The sequence below is a fragment of the Caloenas nicobarica genome, chromosome 1 (genome assembly GCF_036013445.1).
Source record: "Caloenas nicobarica isolate bCalNic1 chromosome 1, bCalNic1.hap1, whole genome shotgun sequence".
Taxonomy (NCBI): domain Eukaryota; kingdom Metazoa; phylum Chordata; class Aves; order Columbiformes; family Columbidae; genus Caloenas; species Caloenas nicobarica.
In genome coordinates, this window is record NC_088245.1 from 36,649,081 (window position 1) to 36,668,863 (window position 19,783).

Consider the following 19,783-nt stretch of genomic DNA (forward strand, 5'->3'; position numbering starts at 1 on the left):
AAGTACACAAGAAAGACCTAGGTCTTGAAAATTATTATAGACCCAGGTATAGCAAGAATTCAAAGCACGTTACCAACTCTACATAATCCACCTGTAGACGCTCTTATTGTGAAATAAGAATGCATTTTCTTCCTTTACTCTGCTTCTGGAAGTTATTGTGTCTACAGGCCCTTACAGTCAGTACACCAGTGCCAGTGGTCAGAGTACTGCTCCTGGAAATGAAAGATCAGTGGCAGCTTAGGTTCCCATAGAAACTCAGGTGAGGGAAATGTCTTTCCTGAACTACTGAAGTTTGAGCACCTCGTGTTCCTCATTTCATTGCTGTGAAGGCCCAGCTGAAAGCTTTAGAGCCACTCACTGTCAGGTCAGCCAGGGTGAAGTCTTGGCTCTTCTGCAGCTTGTGACAAACCCCGTAAGCCCAGATTTCATCTCCATGTCTCAGGAGTTTATAAGCACGGAGCAGCATTAAGTGCTGCACTGATTGGGGGCAGGGGAGAGAAAAAAAATCCTTGTTGGTTTTATATCTTAGATAAGCAACTGTATTTACTACAATAATCTTATTCCCAAGCAAATAGATTTGATTCTATAGAAATGTGTATCTTATCAGTGACAAACATTTGAACAAGCTCTTTGAATGGTGCCTCTTACTGATTTTTCAATAACAATCAAATGTTTCATTGTTTCAATTAAAGCTTGGTCTTTCATTTAGAGACTTACTGTCCAACAGTAAAATGACTGACTGTAATTATAAAGCACAATGAATTATATCTGTCATCTTTTCAGCCTAAAGAAAATTAATGTAGGGTTTTGTTGTTTAAGGGCGTCAATGTATTTCATTATGTGCTCACAGGGAACAGCTCAGTGATATTCCAGCAATCAGTTATATGGTCTATTTTTATTAGCAGTACAAGAAAGCAAATACTGCACAGCTCATCAGGCGGTGTAAATGAAATGCAATAACGAAGTTCTCGAGCAAGCAGAATCCAGCATGCCTGCATTATTCCCTTCTTGCACTGAGTGCATGAAGTATTGCAGGAACTGCTCTCTGTATAAACATATCTCAGGTTTATCATACATAATTCAGGATTTCCAGTTCCCTGATGGAGTAGATTATCTAACTCCATGCACTGAGGTACAGTCCACAAACTCTGCACAAGTATTGTACTGCTGCAGTACCCTACTAGACTGCATTATTGATACAACTCTGCCCCTTGCAACAACATACATGCTCTGAATCAGCTTTATGCTAATACTTTTAAAATGTCTGTAGTGTTCTCCCTGCCAAGACCTGGATATGCTCTACATGCAATAATTTAGAGTTCACAGAACAACACTGTGGATAAACAAGCATTTTCAAGCATCATCCATGGGTGCACAGGGGTTCATACAACAAGACTGTTCCACAGCCCCAGTGCTTGCTCCTCTTGAAATTGGTGGGAAGTCTGTGAAGACCTCTTTGGGAAGAGCTCTCAAAAGACAGGCATTTCTGTAATAATTTTCCATGTCCTGCAGGTCACCTCAAACCTGGCATTGCAGAGCCCAGGCAGGGTCTGTGCCTGTGCAATCACCATCCTCTCAATGGGATTGCAGGCTGTGTAAATCAGTGTGGAATTGAGTCCGGAGACTTGAGCTGCCACAAACATCTTAAAAGATTACATCCATGTAATAATGCACAATCCTTTGCCAATCCCTAAAGAAGGGCGGGGGTTGGGGGGGTGGATAGGGTGGGTGGATAGGATCAGATTTCTCAGCCCATTCAATCCTGGTTGTCCTGCAAGCCAAGTCTAACTCAGGGATCCAGAATATGGGCAGCTCTGAGCCTGGCATGCTCAAGCCTCCTGGGGAGACAGTTCCATCCTTGGTCATAGGTCCTGCCATGGACACTCAGCCCTGAGCTGCGTGGCTGAATGCCGGGAGATCAGTCTCCAGAGTCAGAAGATGGTTTTGGCATCTTCACAGGCAGCTGCCTTTGCAGAGTAACAGAAATGCTCTGTCTGCAGTCTTGGGCTTGGCTCTGCAGAGCCAGGCCCATCCTCTGGCTGCAGCATCTAGCACAGAGGGAAGGGATGGTGTAAGCACAGGTGTTCAGCCCGCTCTACACCCTTCTCCTGAGGAGAAAGATCTGGGCAGTATTTCCCAGCACAGGCTCAGTGGCAAGAGGGGGCTGTGTCCTTCAGCCACCAGGAGAGGAGGAGGCAGATAACTTCATGTCTACATCTCCGACCACATCTCGGGCATGGTTCACATGCCCAGCTCCTGGGCAAGGGAGATGGGGACTGGCCTGGCTGGAGGTGCTGGGACAGCACAGTGTCACCCAGGGCATGAGAGGACTTGACCACCATTCTCTGTCCTCACTGTTTGCAAAAACACTGTGCTTTGCAGGACCAGGCAAGGCTCACAGCTAACCTCCAGCTAATGCCCCATGTCCCCAGAGAAGGCAGCCCACTGTCTTGCAAACCAGCCTGTCCCCAGCCTAACAGATGGACTGGAACTGCCAGGGGGCCAGACGTGAGCATCAAAGGCTGAGATGAAAATCAGAGTTGGGTGGGATTACGGCCATGACTGCTCTTTTGAGGCTAGGCTTTTTATTCAAGGGATGTAATTTGACCATCCAGCTTGGAGTTAAATTGGCTTCAGACAATAACTTCTTGTACTACAATTGCTTTAGGTGATCTAAATTGGGATCAGCGCTAGAAAAAGATTGTGCTGGGATGGCAAGAGGAAGAAACATAATAAAATTACAGAGAACAGCACATGAAGAGGGAAAGGGGAACAGGAATCCTGTTATCCTGATCCTGTAGCAGGGGGAAGTATGGTACCCAATGAAACTGAAAGACAAACTGCAAAGGACAGATGTACACTTACTGCTGAAATGCAGAGGTGTGGAAGGGAGTGACTGCAACATTGAGGCAACATATGTATAAGAATTAATAATAAAAACAGGCAAGAATGTCTGCACAAGTAGTTAACTGTGCCATTGCCCCTGAGGGCCGGGTCCCCATAGCCCTAAAGCTCGAATCCACCCTAATTACTGGGTAGCCAGCTTGAACTTTCCCAGCAGCAAATGATCCCAACGTTCACTCCTGTTTGTCCTGAAGGGTCAGGTCCTGGCAGTGTCAGGACTAGCTGTCCAGGATAGGATCTCTGGGCACTTTCATCACATCAATCATATTAATACAGCAGCCACTCCTTGTCAATAGTTTGCAACTTTGCCTAATCACTCCTCGACATACCTGACATCAGCAGAGCCCTCTGTGCCTCCAGAAAGTCCCCTACCTGCCTTTAACCTCCCCAGAGCTGACCTCCCTGCAGCCCAAAGTCTGCAGCTCTGGTTTTAGGATTTGGCTTTTGCCTTTGACCCATGAACAACGGCCACACTCTTTGCCCATCACAAGGCAGCGGTGTCCACCACTTTTTCCATGTTTTTTTTTTAGCAAGCTCTTCTCTGGCAAAGGCTGAGTTTCAGGGCAGCCAAAGGAAAGGGAAAGGGGTTGTGCAACCTGAGTCACACCTGACTCCTTTTGCAAGTGATGCCCAGGACACAGGAGAAGTGTGGCTACCAGGTCTGTGAACCACCGTGCTCAGCTCCTGGCATGCATGGCCTCATCTCTGCCTGCAGAGCTGGCAGCCAGCTCATCCTCCACAGCCCCAAAGGGCTAAGCCAGGTGCCAGCTCTGCAGGCAAAGAAGGAGGCTGACCCCACCGCTGCTGGAGGCACCCAGGAGTAAAAGCCATCTCTCCCCTTTGGTGAGTTGCCCCGTGCTCCCAACTGCGGTTCTTCCTGTTCTTCTGGACCACCTTCTTCCCCTTCTCACAGCCCCAGCTTCAGGTAGGGCTGCGCACCATTGCTCGCAAGGCTGGAGGCCAGTCTTCTAACACTGACATCGCATGTGATGGTCTGGCAGAGCCAGCCCTCATGCACAGCAGCTCAAGGCAGCAGCATTTTGGGTGGCCTCTCACCCTGTTTTGCTTGTTTCCCCCATGAGCTGCAGGCAGTGCCCCACACAGGGTGCTGGCAGTCTTGCCCTTGAGAACAAGCTGCAACTGAAGGGGAGCACCGTGCAGGCAAGGACGGTGGAAGTGAGACGCCCTGTGTTGAGGACCACGGCTCTCCCCTTGGTGCCACCATGCCCTGGCCCCTCTGGGTCTTGGCCCTTGGGCACACCGGTGCAGCTCAGCACCGTGCCCTGCCTCCACAGAAACAGGGCAGGAAAACGGGGGCTGCAAACGAGACATCTCCCCTCCAGCCTCTCCCCTCCCAGTGGTCGTGGCGGCAGCATGGGGCTTTAACTTTCCCCGCCGGATCCAGGGCTTTCTGTCACGGTATCACCACCTCACACCGCAGTCCCCTGAGGGCACCCGGCCACCATATGCTCGCTGCGGGCCGGGGGGCGGGGACGGCGGCCCCGTCCCTCCCGCCTCCGCCCAGGCCCACCGGGCCTGCCAGGCCTCCCGCCGCGGGGCAGCCGTGCAGCGGGGCCTGCGGGCCCGGCCCCGGCGCGGCGGTGGGCGGTGGCCGCGCTCCCGTCCCGGCTGCCGGCAGGGGGAAGGCGGAGCGGGCGCCACCAGGGACGGAGCGAGCTAGGAGCAGAGGCGGGCAGGGAGGCAGGAAGGGAGGAGAAAGCTGCGGGAGGGCGGGGAGAAGTTTATTCTCGGAGACACCTCTCCAGGGCGCGGCGGGGGTGCCGCCCCGCGCCAGCCGCTGCTCGGGCTGCGGGGCTGGGACATGCGCCTCCGCGCTGCCGCCCGGAGTTAGTCACGGCGGGGCGCCGGCCCCGAGTCCCCACCCAGCTGAGCGCGGCGGCAGGAGTAACTAGTGCCTCTGGCGTACGGACCGAGCGCGGCCGCCTGCCTCCCTCCCACCGCCCGCGCCCTCTCCCTCCTTCTCTTCCCCGCTCCCGGGTGCGTGCGGACAGATAACAATGGTGGGGCGCAGCCGCCGGGCCCCCGCCCTCGCCTAGTGGAAGCGGGTGCCCCGCGGCCAGCGGCAGCTCCTCCGCCGCCCCGCCCTGCGGCGGCCTCGGGCCGCGGACCGCGTTGCTGCCGGCAGCGGTGACTGGAGGCGATGGTGCCCGCGCCGGGGTTAGTCTGATCGCCGCGTCCCCGCCCCGCTGCCTCCGGTGCCGGCGGCGCTCCCGCGGGGCCAGCCGCCCCGGCCGCCGCGCTCGCTCGGGCTTGTGGCCATCCGGTAGAACTTGGGAGCCCCTCCAGAAAAATAATAGTAATTAATAATAATAATTTAAAACAAGGCGAAGAAGGGGAAGAAGCAAGTGGATAATGTCAACCCCGAGCAGATTCAAAAAGGACAAAGAGATTATAGCGGAGTATGAAAGTCAAGTGAAAGGTAAGCGCGGGAGGCGCCTCCCCGGGCTCCGGGGCGCGGGGGGAGGGCGGCGGCGGGGAGAGCCCCCGCGGCGGGCCGGCCGCCCTGCCCGCCCCTTCCCCCGGCTGCGGCCGGCCGAGCCCGGCCCCGCCGCCACCGCCGGCCGGGCGGTCCCTGGTGCCTGAACTTCGGGGCGGCGGTGGAGGGGAGCGGGGAGGGGGCGGCGGCCGCTGCCCCCCCCCCTCCGGGCAGCACCGGTTTGTGTGAGTGGCCGGCGGGGGCTGGGGCCGGGCGGCAGCTGCGGCCGTTGTCAGCTGCCTGGCCTCGGCAGAGCACCTTCCCTTCCTCCACCGGCTTCTGTAACATTGGAGAGGGGGGGATTAAAAAAATAAAGGCTTGGCAGTTAAACTGAGGAGGTAGACAATAGTAAGCCATGCCCCTTTTTTAAGGCACATGGCTGGTGTCCCCCACCCTCCCCTCAGGGCTGTAGTTTCTGTGCTGTGCTGTGGACGATGGCTAAGAAAGAATCATCCTTGACTATTGAGTGAGCCCTTTCAGCCATCCCAGCAAGTATTTCAGCCTTGCGTTGCCCGGCTGTATCGCATCCAACTATTGTGCCAAGGACAGCACTGGCAGACCCTGGCCGGAGCCACCCGCGCTCCCAGACCCTTGAGTTTCCTCGCCCAGCGTTTTGCTCTCTGCCAGTGTCTTGGGTGGAACAGAGGATGGGAAACTAGTGGCGTGGGCAGCGGGGTGTGGGTCTCTTAGTGCACATCCTTTTTTTCTGGATGCTGTCGGGGAATATATTGCATAATACACAACTTACAATAAATCCAAGCTTCGAGGGTGGGTGCAAACCTGAAATGCAGCATTTAAAAAGCTCTGCAACACCTGGACTCTGTTGCTTAAAACGATGTGGGTGTGGTCTTGATGTACCTGGTGTGGACCCTCCTTGATGCTGCCCGTGGTCTCTGTCCAGAGACGGAACATGTTCCCACGCAGGTCTGTGGGCTTTGGGAGCCCTCCTGCCCCACGCAGGCGAGGGTTGGGGACTTTCAGACCAAGGTGTCTGAAACAGGGTGCGAGTAACCACTGCACAGCTGTTCAAAGATTTATTGACTTTATGTAATTGCACTGTATTTTCTCCTCTTGATCCTGCGACATCAGATTTTCATGACAGTGCTTGGGGTTTCATTGTTCTTTTTCCTTATACAAAGGAAACAGGTAGTTTTTGAGTCCTCTTCCTCCTAAGTTTAACTTTTGGTGAAAAATACCTGTCACCAATGAAAGCCTTTTTGTGTCCAGAAAGAGATTTAGGCTTTAAATAAGAGAAGTGTCAGACAGGTGGGCAGTGATGGTCTTCTCTGAGCTGACAGGTAGGCCATGCTTCAAGAGTCTGTTTGACATGGGCAGGGCTGAGACAGCTCTCATGTAGCTGGTGGATTCACTGCCATTGAGCCCTTGGAGGACTGGTGCTTCTAGCCTCCATGTGGAGATGGTGGAGATTTGTCTTGATCACTGAGCAGAAAAAATGCTCAAGATCTTCAGCTCTTTGCAGAGTGTGCAGGCTGTTCTTTGCCTCCTCCTAACACGATTGTTATGGCCTCAGTTTTTATTCACTACAGGCAGTTGCTGTATAAGCTGCTCTTTTCTTTTGAATAATGAAGAAAAAAAATACCGTGTCCTTCAGCTACATATATAGAATTATTTCATAAAGAACAAAAATTAAGGTAGCAAGCATCTCTGGTAACCTGGCTTCTTGGTGTCATGGTCTCCCATTGTAATTGCAGAGGGAGGTGGTGTTTGTAAACATAGCTTGGTAGGAATTTTGACTTGCCTTTGCTCCTTTGTGGTGGTCTGTGGTGTGTCTGGTCCCAACTGCCTCTCTTGAATTGTTGATTAGCAGCTGTTTGAAAAAGTATGCTGGGCTAGAAATTGTAGCCAGAGCTTCTTTTTCTTTAACAAGCATCACTACAATCGTATTTCAGGTGGCAAGAACTGACTGTACTAAGACATCATTCTGCTTGATGCTGGCTCAGTGGTACTATAACAAAGTAATGATAGCATTGTGAGATACCTTGAAAATCTTTTTGATATTGGGGGAGTCAAGGGCTAAGGAATCAGTCCTAGTTAGCCAGCAAGGTAACTTCAGTGAATATAATTATAGGAAATGCAGATCCCTGTGTACTACCTGCAGTTTCATGCATTGGAATAGGAGAAAGGGTGTGGCCAAAACGCTCTTGCTGCTTATGATTTTTGGTGTTTGCAATGGCTAGATGATTTCTCACTGCTGACATGTTTAGTTGCCTGAAGGATGTGGACAATTTGGCAGCAAACTGGCCATTTGAGGTCCTCTGGACAAGCACATGTGAAGGAGTGTAACAACACATATATCCCTTACCTTGTTTTGAGACCGCATTGAGCCCAACGTGCTGAACACCAGTGTTAGCGATTCAGAAACCATGCTATTGATGTGTGCATTTGTAAATCCCGTCATAAGATGTCTCAATATTGATACTGAAGAAAGAGGGGCCTCTAATGTACATGGCCTTTAGGGTATGTATATGGTGCCATATTTGGAAATAAGGGTTTAACAGTGCCATTCTTCACATAGCTTTTCTGCTCTTAACTCCTGAAATAGGAAGCAGTAACAGATGTTAATTGTTCTGCCTGGTTCCTGGGTGGTGTAAACTGACATCTTCTCCTTGAACTTCTAGCAAGCTGGTTGTTGGCTTTTTAGCAGATTGGCTGTTGCTTCGGTGGAGGTCATACAGGAACAGTAGAAAGCCTGCAAATATTACCTCTTTGTCAAGCTGAAGTAGGCAAGGAGTGCCTTGACTTGTAGGGCAGAACATCTTACTGCTTTTTTTTTTTTTTTCCCAACATCCCTGTTCATCAGGCTAACTTTTGTTAAGAGCTATCCCATTTGTCGCAGTAAGGGAATTGTGTTCACTTTCCTGCCCATCACATAGAAAGCAGAAGGATATTTCTTAAGCGTGTCTTAATACTGAGGTTAGATCTAAGTGGATACCTATGCCCGTTGTTTTGGAGGATGTAAGGGTATTATGATGATATAGGCACTTGAATTTATAGACATAAAGGCGTGTGGGAAGTATTGCTTGGTTCTGTAACTCTTACTCTTTGGAAGTGAGCTATCTTGATACACTTGAGCTCCAGTATGACCTTGCTATTTGGTAATTTTACTGAAGCACCTACTTCTCAGAAATGTTTCACTTTCTAATTCAAAAGCTTTAGGAAAGACATCAAGAGCTTGTTTATTCAAGAACATTTTGACAGTTCTGAGGAACAATTTATATTATTGTTAAAACGACTTGGGCAATGTGCCTTGTAGACTTTCTGCAGGCTGTATTGAATTACTGAGTAAAATCACTGCTTAAAATATCTCTGATCATCCAGACTATCAATTGTATGTGTTTTTTCTGAAGAATGTGATAATTTTATAGGCCCTCTGAAGTCATTAGAGGTAGGTTTTCCACCAGCCTTGCTACTAGGTTGGGGAATATGACTAAAGGGAATCCTGTTTAAATGAGCAACAGACTGGTGGTATAGTTAGGAGTTGAGTATTAACTTTCTGATACGTGACCCAACTTAGATTTATGCACAGCACTCCTTAACTCAAAGCTCAATTGACTATAGTAGCCTGTTATTATCCCGCCTTTTGTATTCTGAGGACCAGCTGCTCCTTGATACTGCTGATAACGTAAAGTAGTATCTGTTGATAAAGTTACTGAGCAATCCACAGTAGCAAAGAAATACTAGAACACCCTCTGATGTCCGCATGGGGATCTCAGGTATGGTTAAGAGTGAGCTAGTGAGATCTTGAATACCTGTCTCGCTTTAGAAATATACCTCTCTGGAGAAGAAATGCGTAGTAGTAGCAGAGGATCAGGGATGCTGCTCAATAGCTTTCAGATCACTCAAGTGTTAAACTGGCATGTTTACCTTAAGACTTGTAACTGGCCTTCCATGCACAGGAGAAATGTGCTTTGAATAGGGAAGCATTGTGCTGAATGATTATCTGGGCCTGTCTGTTCAGTGATGTCCTCTGCATGGTCTGAACTGTTGAGGATCTCTAGAATTTAACAGTCTCTTGACCTTCCTACACAGCTGCATCTCCAACTGAACAGAACCGAGGGAAGAACTGCTTAAATGCTTCCTCTTTCCACCTTCATTTTCCAGTTGGAAATCACTGAGTGGAAATATAAGCCCAAAAGCAGCTTTGAGAAGGGAGACACCTCCCTAAGATCAATATATGCGTGGTTGTCTTCAGAACAAAATACTCCTCTTTTCCACCAGAAACAATTTGTTATCACACTGTATTACAATGCCTAATTAATTTTTATGGAAAATGAACATTCTAATGTGTGAAACTGAATTTCAGTTTACCTCAGATTAAAACGATCAGGAATCAAAACAATAACAACAGAAGCCTCTCTGAGGAAAGGCTGAATTCTGAAATACAAATTGGCTTGATGTTTCAGTAAGTTATCTGATAACTATTTTGAAAAGACTCTTTGTAATGGAAAATTCTCGAGTGTTATTTCAAAAAATTCTAGTGAATAGATGCTGGTTTCCAAAGTTCAAGTTTATCAAGTGTGGTTCAGTAGAAATTTTTCTGATCACAGAACTTGGCCACGATGATTTTTGTTTTATACAGAAAGGGTATTGTTCTCTGTGTTGTTTTTCAGCTGGAGTTACATGTTGTTTGAGAGACAGGCTAATGAAGGGTAGTTCCTTTTTCTTCCACTACTTTCTTCCTGCTCTCTGATCCTTCCCTTTGGAGTACAAACTTCAATTGTCCAGGTAAATGTTAATGAGTTTGTAGTTGGCTATGCAGCTGAAAGGGGTATCTGCAGGTTTAGATAGTTCGGTCATAAACGGAACAAATTGTTATTTTTTTTTAACCTGTATATTCAGTACTATTACTCTTCACACAGCTTTCTTGGAATGAAAACTAAGGAACTTGTTTTAGTTCAGTACTGTGCACCAAATTATTTTGGGAGTGGGGGGAGCGCTACAAAAAGCCTGCTTCCCAAAGATCATGATTGAGGAACTTCAGAGGTTTGTCCTCATAGTCTTCTTATATAATTAAAGGGAAAAAAAAAAGCCTTTTCTTTGTACCTTTTTGAAAATATGGCCAACAGTCAGGAAAGTAGACTTTTTTCCCTGGTTTGATCACACACTGCAGCTGGTCTTCCAGCACTACAGTGAAACTACATGTATTATTTTATTTAATCCGAAGGTGAATAAAGTCCTAATTGCTGTACCACACTTGAAAGGGTGAGCAATACTTGAATTGTCTGACCAATACTTCTTTCTGGCAATATGGCGATCATAGTGCATATTTAATGTGTATGTTTTGTGTATACCTGCATTTCTTTTGTTCATCTCTAAGAAGGCTTTAACTTGCCTCTGAAGCAGCTTGGATCCTTTTATGATCACTTTTTTGGGGCTTTTTTTCCTTTCCAGGCATACTTTCTGTGTGGTTTCACTGTTGCAGAGCAATGCTCTAAATCATTCTAAGGTTCATTTAATTTCCTGCCATTATCTTTTATTGGTCACTTTTTTTATGAAGTGAAGTCCTGGTTGCTAATAAAATTAAACTTACAGCTTTGAAATGGCTGTAGTAAGACAGAATGGGATCCAAATTTCATCTCGTTTTCTGCCTCAAACTTTGCTTGAGTTACATTTTGCCTTTTGTGAAAACTGGTCTCCTTGTCAGTCAGAAGTGATGGATGGTAGCACTGGAGAAAAGTGGGTCAGTGCTGTTGAGACTGGATAAGAAATCCCCTGCTGACCATTACACAGCCTGTTAGAAATCACTGACCATGGCTTGACAGTGCAGCACTTCTAATGTCCGTTTCGGACAGGACTGGATGTGGGGGAGAGCACAAATGGAGCCAGGCGAGTGTCAATGTAGGCTCATGTGGTGTTTGGTTTTCCCTTTACCTTTTTTCCAAGCCGCTGCTACATCCAGCTGTCACACGACTCACGTCTAACCTTTCTGGTCTCCCTAGTGGAAATTAGTGCTACCTTAACTTGTATTAATCCCTATTAGAGCCTAATCTACTCTTACTGCTCGGCTTTCACGGAGCAAAATAGGCTTTGGAGTATGGGGGTTTGGTTTTTTTTTTGGTGTGAGCGGTTAGTCTAAATGTATAACTAGGGTCCCTCGTGCCCCCCGTGCTGCCCCCTCTGCTCCCTGCAGGCTTTGGTCCTGTGGCAGCGTTTCCTCTGTCACTGGCTTCTCCCACCCAGCAGTTACTGACCCAGCCGTCCTGGGACCCCGCTGTGCTCTCTGCTTGGAGCTCTCGGGGCTGATCCGATCAAGCACTGGCCACCTCCGAGGCCATGCTGGCTGACCTCGCTCTGTGCCGGTCAGTCCGGGAGCTGTGAGTCATGAATAGCCTGTTCTGCCTGAGACTGCTCTATGTCTTTTCCTTCCTCACTTCTTGTGTCTCAGGCACCGTGCCAAATACCCTGAGGTTCAAGAGATTGTGGGGGTATGTATGTATGCATGCATACGGATGTAGAGCAACAGCTGAAAACTGGAGGCGGTGGTTGGAGGTGCAATGTCTGGCATCGTGGCTTGTGTGCCGCTGACAGGGATGAGGCTGGTGGGCTGTGCAGTAGCAGGTATTTGGGCTGAAGCACAGAGGGCCATTGCTGAGAGCATAGGACTGTCCCTGGGTAAGAGGCAGAGCTGTCTGCACAGGAAGGCTGCTTGATGCATGTGTTTTACATTACCAAGACTATATCTGGCACCAAAACCAAAGGAGTTGGTTATCACTGCGCTTTTTCCTTTGTTTCCAAGAGTTAAACAACTGCTGGCTGTTCAGGCAGCTTGTGTGGTGGCTCGGTCCTATGGGAGTGCTCTAGGACAAACAATTCACTTTGATGTGTTGTAATGGCAGCGGTAATCCTGAGGCACCACTTCCTCAGGAATCCACTGTGTTCTGCAGTTTGTGGAAGTTATCTTCTGGCAGATATAGAAGTGTGTCACAAGTCAGTTACAGCCACCTGGTAGGCTAAAGGTGGTGTATTATGTTTTACTGATGCTCTACCCATTAATTCCTTTTGTCCAGGCAAAACACTGGTATTCTCAAGCCATTTTCTGTTAGCTATGGCTTAGTAACTGCGCAAGGAAAATATCTTCAACAGCCACTTCCCTCTACTCTGTTCATGTCACTATTTCTCAAGCATATACCTATATGGATTTCAAGGTGCAGTATTCAATACTGCATCATACAACCCACTGGAAACCTGGAGTTGATCTCAAGGTGACCATTTGATAAATCCTGAGATGGAGATGCAATCTCTTTATGGAAAATGAAGAATGTTTTGGAAATAACCCCAAGGAAATCTAATGTTCTGTTTCCAAGAACTGGCTTGTATATGGGCATGGCCATGACTTTGTATTACTCTCTGCTAGTCAGTGAGTGCAAACATTATAATGAACAGTTTATCTTCTCTAGAAGGAGAAAACAGTTGTTTTAGTTCATGGTTGGCACAATAAAATCATCCCAGCTGTAGATGCATGTTGATAGGTGTTGCAGGTAGAAAGATAATGTGCTCTTCATAGTCTTTCACTTGAAACATTTGGGCAAGAAAAGGGCTCGGCCTCCTATGTCAGAAAAATCTCTACAAAATAAACACCAGCAAAACCACTTAATGCTCTCAGAAAATGCTGTGGAGAAAGGGTATGCTTTATGATTTGGCTCTGTAATAATCTTATCTGTGAAATGAATTAAGGCTGACCTGTGTCATTAACTTCTAACTCTATCCAGTGCAGGACAGTACAGTTGATCTGGCTTTAATGCAGTCCCTCTGAAGGTCTGTGGGTACTTGATCTGCATTTACCTTGATCATGGCATCTAGGGGGTTGCTTTAAATTACAGAGAGGTGAGAAGGGAAAAAAAACTCCAACTTTGTCTATCATTTTTCTAGGAAAGGTTTCAGTAGAACTTACTTAGAAGTATGATTATGCATTCATCAGTTAGAATATCCCTGTTAACTTTGTTTTCTATTATTGACCAATAAAACCTGTTTGGGTTTCAGTTGCAACCTCCTGAGACTTCCCATTACAGGTGTAGAAGTGCTGACAATCACGCAAGAGATCTGTATTAGCATATTAAGCAAAACATTCTCGAAATATACTAGACTTTTTTTTTTAATTGTGAAATAGAAGTTACAAAAATATAATTAGAACATTTATGGTGTAGTATTTCTTCTTAACTATGTTGTGAATAAGAAGCAAATGCAGCTGGCTTACTGGATGATGACTTCCAGGAAGCAATGATTGTGACTGTGACCCTTTACATAATTAGCCGTTGTGGGAGACATAACTGACTGCTGCAGATTCATGTAAATGGACTGTCCAGACTCCTTAACTGACTCAGTGCTTACTCATCTGAATTACTCCACGTGTTAAGATCTGCTAGAAGACCATCGGTGCTGTCATGTGTTGGGAGTCTTCGAGATACTGCTTTGACTTGTTTCTTCCGAGGTCTCAGAAGTGGAATGATGCACCGTTTTGGCATTGCTCTGTCTCTGTGTTAAACTAAATAAGGAGATATGCCGATCCCCTTTCACTTTCCAGTGTACATTCTTTCATATGGTAAAAGAAACCAGCCTCTTCTGTTCTAGCCAGTTCAAGAGTATCTGCTTCCTGAAAATCGGAGGAATCTGCTCATGTTTACAGAGTACAGCAGAAGTCTAATAAAATTCAGTGATAGCTCTTGTATGGCTCTGTTCTTTCAACAGCCTGTCTTCTTACGAGCCTTGCTGTTCTCTTCTTTTACCCTCTGCCTCTTTTTTAAGAGGAGAGAGGATAAACAATCTAAAGCATTAGATCAGAGGCAAGATAAAATAACTGTTCATTCAATACCAAGATGAACAGGCATCTGAACCAAAAGTCAACAATTAAGTTACTGTTCTGGAAAGTAATAGACAAATTGAAACAATTACAAGTCACTTAATTATTTTTTTTATTTTATAGAACAAGAAGATCTATTATTCTACTTTTTCTGCTAAAAAAAAAAAAGAAACCACTTTAGCCTTTTGTCACTAACTTTTTTTTTTTTTAAGATGATGACTATTCAGTAAAAAATCTTCTAGGAAAAAGTATACAATAGGATTCCTTTGATAACAGCAAGCTAGACTTGATCATCCACACAGTCCCTTTCCTTAAAGTTTTATATTCCTGGTAGTTCAGGGCACTGTGTCAGGCAGCTATCTAGTGCCCCTATGCGTGGTTCTCCTTGCTTGCTAGGTACCCTGCAGTACAAGCCTCTGTACCAAAACATGCTGCGACTGAGATGATAGGCATGAAGTTACTCTTATTCCTTTGACAATATTTATGCAGGCATTCAAAAGGTATATTAAAAAGAAAAAAGGTTTTCACCCTGTTTACAGGATACTTGACACACCAAGGTTGTTGTAAGCATTTAGATGGCACAGCATGCTTTTCTTCTTGTAAATCACTAATTTGATGATTAATAGAAATGGAAGTATATAACCTCTTGTTCATAGATGCCTTCTGCATGTGGGAAATTGGTGTCTCTGCATTCTTGGCATAAATAACGTCAGCTCCATGAAGAACAACCTGTGTAGTGGAAGGCTAGCTTGTTTGGTTTGTGTTGCAAATGGTTAACTGGTATGTTTAAGAACTTGATTTAAGTTAAGAACTTGACAACTATGCTGTCTTTGCCCAACAGGCTACTTGAGGTTATGACTCAGTGTAATAAGGTTGTGTGCATTTATGTGCCTTTTTTAAGACTGCCTTCAAGTATTTGTGTCTCCCTAATATCCAAGTAGTGGTGCATAAAATTAGTGAGATTCTTAATGTCATGACAGAAAATAGAACAGATGCGATAATCTCCTCAGATACCCTTGCACTGAAGTCACAACCACGTGCAGAGCCAGAGAAGGTCCCTTGTGCAGCAGAGATGAGGGAGCCCGGTGCAGGTAACGGGTCCCCATGTTCTGGGGGCTCCTCTCCTCCCGGGGTGCTGCACAGGAGCCTGGCAGCAGCGAGGGCTGTCGTGCGTGCCCGGCATCACCTCTGCCCCGGCAGCCTGCTGTGAGCAGCCTCTGAGCTCATCGGATTATTGTCCCCTGCATTGTAATCTTTTAATTGCCAGCCACTTCTGATGCCATGATGTTGTAGCCGTGGGTCAGATCCTGTGCTGCTTAAGCAGTGCTCTCACTGCTGTCTTTTAACTTTACGTGTGGGATGGTGGAGTACACCACCCCTCGCAAACTCGATCGTGTGGCCTTCTTGAGAGACAAGCATCCAGGAGCATCTCGAACCAGCCTGTTCCTTGTACCTGACGTAAGTTACTGACCTTCACTGGAGTCTGGACGGACGGACGGCTCTCTGTCAACAAACTTGTTTAAGCCAGAACCTATAAATTGTGAAAATGGAATAAAATGTTACTTTTTCAGGTTTCTGTTGGGCCTGAGAGGTTATTTGGTGTGAGAGTTAGGGGTTTTTTTGTTTTTCCTCCAGCCTTCCCTTGAGACTTCTTCCTGCTTCAGGTGTCTTTTGCCAAGGTTTTAATGCATTATCATGACAACCATTCTGAATAAAGGCACCTAAGGGAGGCACAATATCTAGTCCTGTGGAGATGTCTCTGATACTTTAAGTAAAGAAAAATACAAAGATGTTAATGACAAAACTGTGGACAAGAAAAACAGTCTGTATTTGAACAGGGCTCTGGTGCTGCTTCTACCTGCTAACACAGCAGAACAAGTGGAAGTGAATACTGAATTATGTGTGGCTTTGGCTGACTGTACCCACATGCAGAAAACCGGAGCGCCTTTTCCTTATGAGACTGCTTTTATGGATAGAAAAGATCTGGTGAAGTTTATGTGTGTTGCACTAGGCTGCAATGAGGCGTGTAGGACTGAGAGGCTGGTGAAAGAGGAAGGAGACCCCAACCTGGAGTCCCGTGTCCACCTCTGGAGCCCTCAGTACATGAAAGACATGGGCCTGTTGGAGAGGGCCCAGAGGAGGCCACCAAGATGATCAGAGGGCTGGAACATGTCTCTTGTGATGACGGGCTGGGAGAGTTGAGGTTGTTCAGCCTTGGGAAGAGAAGGCTCCAGGGAGACCTTATTGTGGCCTTTTAGTACTTAAGAGAGGCCTGTAAGAAAGATGGCAACACACTTTTTAGCAGGGCGTGTTACAATAGGACAAGGGGTGATGGTTTTAAACTAAAGGAGGGGAGATGCAGGCTGAACATGAGGAAGAAATTTTTTACAGTGAGGGTGCTAAAACACTGGCCCAGGTTGCCCAGAGAGGTGGCAGATGCCCCATCCCTGGAAACATTCAAGGCCAGGCTGGACGGGGCTCTGAGCAACCTGATCTAGTTGAAGATGTCCCTGCTCATTGCAGGGGGTTGGACTAGATGACCTTTGAAGGTCCCTTCCAACCCAAACTATTATGCGATTCTGTGATAACTCTGACCACCAAAGGCCACTTAGCTAATGTGTGCAAAATTTGCTTAGCAGCTTTTGCCTGTCTTTCAGAACATCTCTGGGAAACCTCTCTGGGCAATCTCTCATAACTAGTTTGACAATGCTGAGCAAGGAAGCGTTCTTTCTTCATATCAAAAGGGCAAAAATCAATGAAAATAAGAGCCAAAATGTATTTCCTCCAGTATGTACCACCCTGACTCTCAAAGTAGCAGGTTACTGGTGAGAGGGGATGGGCTGACAGAGGGACTGTTCAAGGAGATACCAAGCACATACCGGTCTGGTGTCCCACCATCCAGTTCAGCATAGCTCTGTGTCATTCCCCGGTGCTTGCAGGGTGGTCTCTGTGTAACAAGGGAGGTCTCTGCTCAGCCCTGAGAGAACAGACTTTCAGGCTACAACAGCAGTTCTCACACTATTCCATATGGAGTCAAAGAGGCTTAGGGTGAAAAATAACCCATGGGATTAAATCCATAAAAGAACTCTTAACTCCTGTGTTTGCCTTTCAGATGCCATGTTTAGTTCCCCTTTGGCTGCTGTCTCACTTCAGAGGTGTCTGTGGGTATGTTTATGCGACTGCATGTACTGGCCTACATGTTTATTCTGCAGACTGTTTGCAGGAGTTATAATTTGAAACACAGCATCTCTCTCACATAGTTTCCTTATTTATAGACCAGCAACTGCCTTGCCTCCAGCTGGCAGAGGCAAGAGATAAGTGCTAACCTCATCCATGCTGATGTCGTCTGACTTGCCACCAGAGAAGACCTAAAAATGTTAGTTTCTTTTGCTGAGCCATGCAGAAATATGTGTGATATTGCGACATAAAGAATCTGATCAGTGCATCCTTCCTAGTGATCAGAGCATTTGCACTAGGAGTCTGGTTTCATACCTTGCTGCCTTTATATTACTCAAAATTGTGTCATGGATCCAGCTCTTCCACCTTGCAAATGATTGCTCTGAGAACAAGAGGACAAGTCTTCCTGGTTTTTTGTTTGTTGAAGTTACTCTGCTTTTTCTCCAGACTTAATGAATATTTAATTATTTATAGAGTGATTATGAAGCCTTTGCCTGGTAGTTAGAGCAGTCAGCTGAGAGATACAGGTCTCACTATATATTCCAGCAAGTGTAGGTTCCTGCTCTACTTCTTTTTTAAAGAAATGGAGAAGGGGGAGGGCTGTAGGACTGACATACTTGTGTGACCATTCTCAATTAAGAACACTTACTTTATTAATCCAGAGGGGCAAGTATTCAGAGGATACCTTATTTATTCATTACATGTGGTCATACAGCATACAGAAAAAAAACCCCAACCCTTTCCTTTGTATTGATTTTTAATTTTAACGCCCTGCCAGCATTTAAGGCAGTTTTTGGCAGATTGCCTCTAGTTTGGCAGAAAAATCTATGAAAAAAAAAATTGTTCAGAGTTATTTGAAAAGTACATGTATGAATGTTTCTTTGCATGAATCTTTGCTCTGATGGCTCTTCCTGCAGCACTCCATTCGCACAACATATTCAGTCTTCTGTCCCATGGGGATTCTGCTCTCCAGTTGCCTGAGTTGCAAATTCACAGCTTTCATTGCAGCCACCAGGAACTTACTCTGCAAATACTCCTGACTTATTTCATATCTGTGAAGAGTAGGGTGCGTTTTTTTCAGGGTGGAAAAATTATCTCAACTGATATTTCAGGAGGAAAGAAAGGGAGCGCCTCTGCAAATATTACTGAGGCAAGCCTGCAGTTGTTAGTCAAACAACAGTGAATGTTTTGGGGTTTAGTGGCTAGAGGTGAATGATTACAGTGCATTAATATAGCTGTAAGAAGAGGGAACTCTTTATCCGTCATGGCAGTTGATCAGGTTACTTCCCTTGCAGAATTGTTTTGGAGGACACAGACAATACCTCTAACAGCCAAGGTACTTTTTAGATATTGGGCTTTACTTGCGTGTATTAACATGCCTATTCTTTACTTGTGCTACTTGAGCCGAATGGTGGAGTCAGGTTGTTTGAACAGCTGTATGCAAAATATCGTAGCTCAGAATCAGGCAAGAAGATGGAAATTGTGGAAATGTCAAAATTCTTTTCAACTCAATTTAAAAAGGGGATTTAAGAAGACCCTCCAGGTATGTATGTTTCCAAGTTTGTGCACTGGCATATTTTGTGTTGAAAGTAATAGCTTGTGCTTAGTTCTGTACTGTACTCCACTCGGTTACCCATTAATTATTAACCTAGCTGTTCATTTGATTACTTTTTTAAAAAATTGTAATTGAATGTTGTATTAAATGAATAGCTAATGCATCCTGAATCAGTAGGAGTTCCTAGTGGATAAGAAGATGCTTATAAGCTTGCTAAAGATGCTGTGAATAAGGAGATAGAATATATGTGAAAACTTAATAGAAACTTCAGTTCCCGAACTTTAAGTATTTATATGTAACCTGTTGTTTTCTGAGTTGTAACATCTGACTTGCAGAGCACATACTGTTTACATTATGTGGCTTTTTATTTTCTTAGTATTGCTTGTGTAAGGATATTTTAAATTAAATTTAATTCCAGATTTTTTTTTAATATAGCATCTCTGTAAGTACCTTTTTCTCAGTTGATAAGATATCAGTGGTGTGTGAGATCATGGGATTAGCTATGATAACTACCTCTAGTCAAGGAGCCTCCCCCTTGCTTGTAGGTGTATTTGCAAGATGCTCTGAAAGAGAGATTTTTAAGTTACAACTTGCATGTTGTATAGTGCTGTGGGGATTCAAACCTGATATTAGGATCATATGAGGCATTAGTCCTGTTACAGTGTGTTTATAACCTTGGAATTGCCCCTTTGAATGTCATCTCAGGAGTCTCTGATTTTGGGAAGGTACACCTCTTCTGTAGTTCTTGTGCAAATAGACCTGATATAGTGAAAAGAAAACACTTTTGGTATTTGCTTCTCCAAGGCTGGGACAAGACTCTGTTCTAACTTGT

At 45.8% G+C, this 19,783-nt stretch overlaps 1 protein-coding gene across 2 annotated transcripts in view; it reads left to right on the forward strand.

Moving 5' to 3' along the window:
• Positions 1–5,124: 5,124 nt before the first annotated feature.
• SRGAP1 (SLIT-ROBO Rho GTPase activating protein 1) overlaps positions 5,125–19,783 on the forward strand; it is a 143,857-nt gene continuing 129,198 nt past the window's right edge. Inside the window, exon 1 of one of the 2 annotated variants that reach the window (XM_065631098.1) lies at positions 5,125–5,344. In XM_065631098.1, the coding sequence (XP_065487170.1) occupies positions 5,278–5,344 (67 nt within the window). In that variant the 5' untranslated portion in view covers positions 5,125–5,277. The remainder of the gene's footprint in view (positions 5,345–19,783) is intronic. The other variant, XM_065631089.1, reaches the window with a different exon arrangement.